The 10419-nt window shown below is 43.6% G+C and overlaps 1 protein-coding gene across 3 annotated transcripts in view; it reads right to left on the bottom strand.

The window, feature by feature from the left end:
* Positions 1-10419, bottom strand: part of CDK14 (cyclin dependent kinase 14) — a 387005-nt gene that overhangs the window by 75427 nt on the left and 301159 nt on the right. For all 3 annotated transcript variants that reach the window (XM_018554836.1, XM_018554835.1, XM_018554837.1), the window contains one exon: positions 6330-6469. In XM_018554836.1, coding sequence (XP_018410338.1) covers positions 6330-6469 — 140 coding nt within the window. The remainder of the gene's footprint in view (positions 1-6329; positions 6470-10419) is intronic.

Below are 10419 nucleotides of genomic sequence, written 5' to 3'. Positions count from 1 at the left end.
GCTGTGGAGGCTGCATTCAGGGGTGGAAGGGGGAGGAAAAAAAAAAAAAAAGTGAATTCATTTCTCTACTTAATTCCTAGCTGGCCTCACTGACAGCTCTTAAGCATAATCTGCTGTGATACTGAGGGGAGAAGGCCTTAGCGGGAGGACTCCGGGAAAACACAAAGCTCAGTAATAGATCCGAAACATCGAAATCCACCTGTGTCTGCTATTTAGATTCGGAATGGCCTATTGAAGGAGGTAGTAATGGAACAACCAATCATAGAATAATAATAAAAAAAGACTGGATGGTTTTCTACAGGGTTCTCTATGGTTACTGAAGGGTAATAAGGGAATATTTCCCACCAAGGATTAGGTCAGACCCTTCCCCATTGAGTTAAACTTGGCCACAGCTGCCAATCTTGACTTGGGTGGAAGTTGAGACCCCATGTACTAAAAAGGCCTAGAATCCAAGGGGGGTCTGCAGAGACATATGGATCACTTTAAAGCAGGGAGCCCTGCCAAGGGCTCTTTGGATATTTATAAATCATAACATCATTCGTGGGTCATACAAAATTATAAACTTGAAAATTAGCCTGCTATATTTGGTCAAAGATTTAATTAACTCACCCCTAATGTATGGCAATACCTCTATACCCCAGGAACCACAAGTGGACACACTCCAGCATTACCCCCCCAGGATCCACCAGTGGACACACTCCAGCAATACCCGCCCCCCCACCCCCACCCCAGGATGCACCAGTGTATACACTCCAGCAATACCTCCCCCAGGATCCTCCAGTGGATACACACCAGCAATACTTCCCCCAGGATCCACCAGTGGACACACTCAAACTCAACACAAACGCACCTCCACAGCGCTCCTTCACAGAGGACAACTTTCAGCACTCTTTCTCTGAGTAAGCCGGCAAGTACAGCCTGTTAGCCTGGGCTGAGCAGCTCAGGAACTCCCCACAGCGGGGAGGAGGGGAGAGGAGGGGCGGGCCGAATGTGTTGGACGCTGCAGGTGGGGAGCGGCGGATCACCTCTTCCAGTCTACAGTGTCAGCATCCAGTGACTAGGGGAGCCAGCTCAGAGGGCCAGACTGAACAATACCACAGGCCTTAAACGGTCAGCAGGCCGGACGTTCCCCACCCCTGCTTTAACGTGACACTAAACTCAGGAATTAAATCTTAAAAAAGCATTCAAGTACCTTAACTATTAACAAAAATGTATCTTATTTGTGTATCACTCGGCTGTAGATCCTCAAATCATCTCTGAATTTGTGCGGACACTGTCCTTCCTTCTGGAGGGTGGCTACTTCTGTTCCCCATGGTCCCTTTGTGTGTTGTAAAGTAGTCAACGCTCCAAGCTCACTCCCATGATGGACTACAATCTCAATACAAATGAGTAAACTAAACATGAGATTATAGTCCATCACGGGAGTGAGCTTGGAGCGGTGACTACTTTACAACACACAGGGACCATAGGGAACAAAAGTAGCCCCCCTCCAGAAGGAAGGAACAGTTTCAGTGTTTGCAGATGTCTCTGATTTCAAAGTTGACTTATTGTGCAGCTAAATGGCAAATTAGTTTTTTTGAGGTTTAGTGTTGATAAATGTAAAGTTCCGCATTTCAGGGGTAAAAACCTGAATGTATCATACAATCTAGAGGAAGTGAAACTGAGTGAGTAAATGATGGAGAAGGATCTGGTAGGACATATATTTAATAACAGCATGTAATTTGTGCTGACACTGTCCTTCCTTCTGGAGGGTGGCTACTTTTGTTCTCCATGGTCCCTGTGTGTGTTGTAAAGTAGTCACCGCTCCAAGCTCACCCCTGTGATCCGTCAATCTCAAACTACAATCTCAATACAAATTAGTAAACTAAACGTGAGATTGTAGTCCATTACAGGAACAAGCTTGGATTGGTGACTACTTTACTTTTTTTGCTGACTAGAGAGTGGGGTGGTGAAAGAGAAAAAAAGTCAGCTTCAAGTGGTGCCCAGGGCACGTGCCATATGTGCTATACCCTTGATACGCCACTGCTATTAGGCTATTAGGCGTGGCACCAACATCCATGGAGCACCCCTCAGCATCTAAGGAATGAGTGCTCTTCCTCTGACAGGACCAACCATGTGCAATGTGCTTTCCATCCCTGTTACAGCAGCGGCTAAATCTTACCACCAGACAAACAGCTAAATACACAGATGAAATACATATACGAGAGCTGTTTTACACGCCAAAAGATTTGGATTTCTGTGCATCCATTTCTGAGATGTACACAGCTCTGCCACACAACACAGCTCTGTCTGGCAAAGGACTGGACCTGATATCCCTCTGCTGCAGTTTTACTTTCAATTAGAGGTCTTGTTCTTCCCCTAGTCTGTGACTGGATATTGAAAGAAGAAGCATCACAGTGCTCTCTCCTCCTATTTGCATGCCTTGCACTGCAACACCCCAAATTTGTTAATTGTGCTGCTTCTTCCTCTCCCAGCCTGAGTTCTGCTGCAGAGACGACTGTATAGCAAGCCCGATAGCAAGTCAAGCCCAGGTTTCATTCAAAAGAATACATAAAATGTTGTATTGCTGATTACAGAGCTCAGATTTACAGAGCCCAGCATTAAATTTATAAACCCCAAAATGAAATAATATCGACCAAAAACCCATTAAGGTTTTCTTTTTACAAGTCTACAAAAATACACTCGGCTCTCTGTATTCCTCAGTTGGTTCTAGATCTTTCTGTGAGACGCCTGCGTGCTTTCCTTTCATTTCAGATAAAGCGAGTCATCACCACAAACACCACTTTTATTTGTTATTTTGTTTTGTTTCCTCTGTCGCTAAGAAGCTGTTTATTATTTTTTTTAAAAAGACGAAGTCGAGAGAAGATTTTGAAAATTCTAAAGAGCTGAAAAGGAGCATCTGAAATATCTTTACATTTTCTGGATGTCACACTGCGTTAAATCAAGAGGGAGCCGATTCTTCATTGAAAATTCAAAGAATGGGGAAGGCTTGATACTTCTTTCTATATTTGTGTTTTCTGTTGCTGCAGGGATAGTGTACAAGACTTTCCACTTCCTTCGGAATAATCGCAGCGCTCTCTCTCAGGCAAACTGAGGTTGTTTTTTTTCTAATGCAACAATGTCATGTTCTTTCTGCACTGTGCATACACCAGAAACAAGTCACCTCTTCTTATGGTGGCCCAGTCTGAAAACAGATTAGGTCAACCACATCCAAAGCAGACCAAGGGGTGTTCAGATTAGGTGTTCACTGTCCACGCTGAGTAGAGTTTGACTTGGATAATTAGGATGGCGCTGGAAAATGGGGTGGGCGTTCCTTCAAGTTTGGACCCAAGGTTGAAGGATAGTAGCAGTGTGTGAGGTCTATTTCAAATCTTTGGTTGTTCAACTTCTGTGGGGACCGCTCTTGGTAGTGGTTTTCCAGCAGTCTAACATCTAAATACAGTGGGCGAGTGTGGCCTTAGACCAGCCTTTCTCAACCAGGGTACTGTGGCACCCTGGGGTGCCTTCTGGCTTCCTAAGGGGTGCCTCAAAATCCTTCTAATGTTGAGGAGCTTTTGATGTAAATAGAGTTCCTGATGTGAAAAGGGGGTGGGCCTCTGATGTGAAAGAAAAGGAGGGGGCTCCTGGTGTGAAGGGGTAATCTGGCGTAGTGGTTAGCGCTTCTACCTTGAGGCAGTGGGAGTCCCTGGTTAGAATCCTGGCCAGGTCACTATCTACAAGGCATTAGCATGCTCTCTCTGTGCTTGTGTGGGTTTCCTTTCGTTTCCTCCCTCACTCCAAAGACATGCTGGTAGGTTAATTGGCTCCTGTCTAAACTGACCCTCGTATGTATGCATGAGTGATAGGGACCTAGAGGTGCCCATAAACCTTGCGATTATCGTTCAAAAAACGACCACGATTGGGTTTTCGTATGATAATCGGAAAGTTGATGGGAAGTGAACGATTACAATTACTATACAACTGGGTTGAATTTCCCGATCGGTCAGGCTGGCAAACTTTTTTTGAATCCTACGAAATTCAAAGAATTAGTGGCAAACAAAACTCTGTTCTGTCGATCAATAAATTTGTTAGTATTGATAACGAACGATAATTAAAATCTAGATTGGTCTGTGCATGATGGGGTATTTGATGACAGGACAAAAGAAATCGAACGATAACTGTAAAGTGTATGGCCAGCTTTAGATTGTAAGCTCCTTGAGGGTAGGGACTGATGTGAATGTGCACCGTGTAAAGCTCTGCGTAAATTGTCGACACTATATAAATACCAATAATAAATAAATGTTGAGGGGGGGGGCTCCTGATTTGAAGGGGGGGGACTTCAATGTGAAGGGGGACCTATTTTACTTTAGTGTTTTTGCATGGGGTCCCCCCTTAAAATCCATTATATTTTAGACTGGGGTGCCTTGAGATTTTGCATACTTTTAAAAAGTGCCGTGACTGAAAAAAGGTTGCAAAACGTTGACTTAGACAATGAATCGCAAACTTTGGGTGCTAGAATCCATTCTTATATTGCGCCAGATACCGGACTATCAAGAAAAAATTTGGATTCTAACACTCAAGCTTTGCAATTTGTTGTCTATGAGTATCTCACCCACCATATCTGCGTATCATGCAGAGGACACTAGCCTTCTAATTGTTTTTTAACAATTGCAGTTCAGAAAAGCTGCAGTTTTCAAACAGCATGTCCTATTCCAGATGGTCAATAACTTAGCCTGAGATTTGTGTTGCTCTATAAACAAACAGAGAGATTACGGGGGATAGATAATTCCATTTGATTGCATGGATCTTAGCTCAGGTATTTTTTGTTTCTGATAGTCGAATATATTGTACACAAGTGCTAATGTTTTGTTCACATAACATTTCATAGGGGCAACACAGCAAAGCACGGGTTCACTTTACAGGAGACAACTGTACTTTTAAACAATGTAGTAATCCTTTTACTTGAGTCTCCGTGGCAAAAACCAGCTCACCTTCCCTCTTCACAGATCCATACTTACCTTATTACCACTATGGCCTCTTCAATCCTTCACCTCCCAACAAAGTTTTTCTCCTTGACAGCCATGCCTGCACACCTACTCCCTATGGACCCCAATAGGCCTATCAACTGATACAGGAGGTGGTTTGTTGATGGGCCTGTAGAAGTGGATATGGATTGTTTGACATTACCTCAGCCAGTGCAAGCACACAGTTTCATGCTACAATGGTTGGCATCTTCTGACCAGCATCTCATGTCTATGGCTGGAAGGTGGAATCAATCACTGGATTCTTAAAGTATCCAGATTTGTTTTCTGCATTGTTTTGGATATAGTGACAAAGGTTTAGAACCTTGGTTCTCAACTGGTGGGTCGTCACCCAAAAATGGGTCGCGACCCCGTGTTCAGTGAGTCGCTGTGTGCCTTCCCCTTTTCTAGGTGAGAGGCTCCTCAGCCTCCACCTAGTGCAACACTGTCGGTTATTGCGACAAGCAGCCATTCAAATGCTGCTCGGCGCTGAGTGTCAGCTTGAGGTGGGGTGGGCTGGGTATATGGCTGCGAGGGAGCACCATCTAAACGCGCATTGCTTACAGCTTTAGCGTGAGCCCTATAGAGGTGCCTGGACCAAAGTGACGTCACATTCTGGCTCCCAGCACCTCTACAGGGCGCGCAAGGGAGCTGTACAAGCAATGCACATGTAGAAGGAGCTCAGTCACAGCACAGCAGTCCGCACTGGACCCCAGGCTGAGGATCCACTCCAGTTCTTGTAGGGTAGGGAGACTTGATGGATCTTAAAAAAAACAAAACAAATTATATATATATATATATATATATATACACACACACACACACATTTTTTTTAGGGAGTGTGTATGTGTTTGTGAGACTGTCAGTGTGTGAGATTGTGTCTGTGGTTGTGTGTCTGTCAGTGTTTTTGAAGGTCCGTTCACACTAGTACAGTGTCATAATTGAACAGTCCAGTGCGATTAACGCGCTGCACCATGCAATCGCACCTACTACACGTTCTTGTGTGGGAGGTGCATTGTGTTGCCATTCAATTGAATGGCACCCCAAAAACACCTCCCGCCCACAGTTCAATTGCCCGCACTGGAACGCGTGGTAGCGCAATGCCGTGCGTTCCATTGCAGTGCGACTTGGGTCACGACTTAATGACCAAGGACAAATGTGGTTACGCAGGTTGAAAACCACTAGTTTAGAATATCTATCATACATACTGTATATAATATAAATGTTTTTTATGGTCCCTTCATTCTTTCGCACTTATTCTGCACTAGGAAACATGCAGCAGGAGAACAGAGTCTACAATTTCTAAAAAAAGGAAGGCACTGTACTCACTATCGCTCAGCTCCCAGAGCCGTGGAGGAAGGTCACTGAAGTAGTCGTGATTCAAAGCAGCCTGTGCAGATAGCCTATTTTTGGGGAAACACTGGAGCAATTTGGAGGCAAGATCTTCGGCATGATTGATGTAGCTCAGCCTACAAGAAAATGATATTAGTTAGAGATACAAAACAATCATCGTCATTAAGCTGCTTTTTCTTCTAAATCATAAAAATTAGTCGGTAAGATAAAGTGCATCTCACCATGAGATTTTTACTAAATAGACAAACAATAATCAGAGAAAGTTTACTTTTGACCTTCATCACCAGTAGAAGCCAATACAGTACTTGGGCTGCATCTAACTTTGGACACTGAAAGGTGCTTTCTCAGGCAGTGACGGTTGAGATGGAAGGTTAACCGGTGAGATGAGTTGTGTATGTACATCTGATGTTGTATCTATTTTTATGTTGTGAAATGGTGTATCAGCCTAGGGACTATGAACAGCTAAGGGATGTTGGAAATGCTTGCTTTGATAACTCTGTATAGAAGAGTCCTGTTATCTCCAGATGACGTTACCAAGAAACAGAAAGAAATCTAAACTGGTAGGACACTTGATGTATCCAGAATATCTCTAAGAACAGCCATAGACAACCCAACAACTATGAGCATTGTTTCCAATTCTGAGTATTGCTTGAGAACATCTCAGTGTTTCTGAACTTGTAGACAAAGGTAATAAACTTTTCTGGTGGTCAATAGGATGCTTGATATTGCACAGGGAGATCTTCCAACTTGTTTCAGTAGCTCTCCGTGAACAGTCCCAATTATTTAATCTACTATGGAGCAGAAGAAAGGGTCAAAGTACCACGCTTGTGCAGTTGTCACTGTTTGACAAGTAAAACAGCGAGATCAAAAGCTAAGGCAACTTATTTATAGCCAATCTCTGTAGAAACAAAAAAATTCCCCTTGCAGTGGGGCTACTACTGCACTGCAAGGGAAGATTGCTCAGTCATGTCTATAGGGCCAGTGTAAAGCCGTTTTACTTACCTGATCCTGCTCCTGTTGGCTCCAAGAGCGCTGCCTTCAGCTGCTTTTCCCCATTCTGCTCCAGCAATCAGATGCCCGCTGACATCATCATGTCCCATATAGGGTCTATAGTCCTGCATTACACATGACGATGCCAAGGGAGAGTCCACAAACCAGAGTGGAGCGGAGCACTGACCACCGGGAGAACGGAGATCAGAGAGTAAAACTGCTTTACACAATCCCATAGCCATTTTTTTTGGTTTTTCTGGAGATAGGCTTTAAGGTTTCTAACATATCTCTCTGTCTGTGCTTCTTAAGGAAATGCCCGCCTATCTAAGTCAACCCTTAAAAGGCATCATTAGTGCATTAAATAGAAAGTACATTAATAATACTTGCAGGTGACAACTTGGTTCCACCCTTTGCACACTAGTGACGTAGCTGTCAAAGGATGCAACCAAAGTAAGCAGCGGGGAGACATAGGCATTTGACACACCTGGAAATGTTGGATTCTGAATATTTCAGTGAATAGTACTGCTCTGCAAGACAACAAAGACTGGATTCACCGGTGGGCGTATCACTATTATTAATGTACCAGTACTTTTTTTTCTGTGCTTAAAGCAGATGTAAACCCTAAATGGATGACATTTCATTTGCTAAAGCACTGTGTACCATATAAAAGGTTTGCACTTTTCTCTATAAAATACTGTTTTCATCTTTTTAATTCTTTTTTTGCATCTTGGTGCTGCCGATCTTCTCCATCCTCTTAAAGCTTTTTCCTATGTGCATGCATTCCCTCCAAGATCGGCACATCATTGCTTTGAACTGACTTCCCAGTAGTGCTAACAGTAATCTATGGTTACACCATGTGTGTCGGCACAGTCAACTGTAATCATGACAAGAGGCTCATGTGAAAGGGGTGGCAAAGCAGGAGAACAGTTAGGACCCCATTACAGGAAGTGCTTGAAAAAAGACCTTCTTGACAGGTTCACCAGAAAGAAATGTTTATATCAAAGCTGTAGATATCTGTTGATCTCTACACTGAGGGCAAATCTCAGCAGGTCCAAATATTTTTTACTGCAATATATTTGCACATATTTACAGCATAAGCTGGTAGATCTATATCACTTTTGTGGATGAATCTGCACATCTTCTGAAAGTGGAATTGTAGTCCAAAAACATTTTGGCAGTAACAGAGTTTTATCCTACGCGCCTTCAATTTCTGGAAGAGCAGCACAGCATGCTGTGATCTATCTGCAAAAATTACATCTAGCCTAAGGCACATGTGTGCTGAATTTCTCATTCTCGGCATAAGGAAGATGCCAGAATGGGGAGTTCCTGAACCGGGGTAATGTAGTCATTCCACTGGCATAACAGTAAGTCTTGAGATAATCCATCAAATGAGCAATTTACATGGGAGTTGGAGATGTCACAAAGTGCAAATAGGATCTATTATTAATAAATTATAAAAAAATTTATAATAAGCATTACATCATTATTTTCTGAAACTCACAACTGACATAAATCTCTTGCAGCAAGTTTAATTTTGCAGCATTAAATCATAAACAGTATTGCATTTTATTTCATATGATCACATATACGGGTAGGAATCTTGACCATCTATAATTCTATCACGACACAGTGTGGTTGGAATGAAGACTTTTATAGATTTGTTTTGCGAACAATGTCCGCTTCATCAGGATTGCAAGTTAGGATATATTTCTGATATAGAGAGTAGAAATGGCAAAAAAATCCAGTCCTGTCACTGTCCCACATGTGGCTTACAACCTCTCACATGGTCCCCGTGGTTATCCACCAAGAAGAATGGAAAAAAGGACAGGTGGATGTAAACGGGGAGACCCGTAGTCACCCACACTGAGCCCTTGGTGGTCTATGGGCTCATCTTTGAATTATCATTCAACGGAACCTGCGTGTTAAAAAGGTGCTTGCCAGGGGTGGACTGCACCAGGGCCTGAGGCTGGGGGGGCAGTAAGATCTGATCCTGGGGGGCCCAGTGAGATCCGGTCTGATCAGTGTTCTCTGTACAGCACTATGATACAAGGTATATGTCAGAGCTATATAAATGTATTAAAACAATAGTGTGTGACTATGTGGGGGGGCATTGCAGTGTAAGCTCCTTTGGTGCAAAAACCAAGACCCCCCCCCCCCCCCCCCATTGGAGGAGGCATTCTAAGTTGAGCTGGGCTTATGAGCGGGCTGCGGGTTTGGGGGGTGTAGGGTGGGCAAGAGGAAAAATCTTGCACCAGGGTCCTTTGTTCCTTAGGGTTGCCACTGAGTGCTTGCTGCTACATGGAGGGGCACTTCAGTAACTTCATTAAATCCAGAAAAGCTGAACATCACATTCTATATTGTGGCAAAGGCATAACAATGAGAGAGAGTGTGTCCTGCTGTGTATAGTACACAAGCGGCAAGCAGATGAGGACACCAGAAGTGCCATAATTTATATGGGTTAAAGAATGGATGCTGCTTATCGTACAAGCCTGGGAGAGTGCTGAACATCTTATCTACAGTGATATTGAAGCTGGCAGTGTTGGATTGGCGCCCAGTAAAAACTGATTGCTGCTAAAAGGGTAACTGTTGTTTCATCAATTGCATGAGGAAGGTGCCTCTGACCGCATGGATGGAAAGAATAGTGAAGATTAAGAAGCAAGGAGTGGCCCTGGTATCTTTGCATGTTAGGGCTTAGACCGATGTCATACTTGCAATCCTTTTGCAGGGGACAACGCGACAGTGACCGAATCACTAAAAAGTGTTGTGAAAAATACTTGGTTCACATTGCTGCCCCTGGTACCCCTCCTTTCTTAAGACTGCAGTGATATGGTCTTAGTGGGGGGGGAAGTCAAAACTCTGTAAACTCTAGCCTGACAGCTATCTGTAGATGACTAGATATCGCATTGAGAATAGCAGGTAGTGACACATCTACCTTTTCCCAAACTCTCACCTTACCAGAGGGACATACCAAAACCTTCACTTCACCCAACAGTCACAGAAGAGGTTAGGAAGTTTCTGCATGGTAAGTCAGCACTCATTACAGCTCACTATACAAGACTTGTATAACCCACTGTCA

This window comes from Nanorana parkeri, unplaced genomic scaffold (genome assembly GCF_000935625.1).
Source record: "Nanorana parkeri isolate BGI_ZX_2015 unplaced genomic scaffold, ASM93562v1 scaffold174, whole genome shotgun sequence".
Lineage (NCBI taxonomy): Eukaryota > Metazoa > Chordata > Amphibia > Anura > Dicroglossidae > Nanorana > Nanorana parkeri.
The sequence above is the reverse complement of the archived record's forward strand: the minus strand, read 5'-3'. Positions and strand labels throughout refer to the sequence as shown.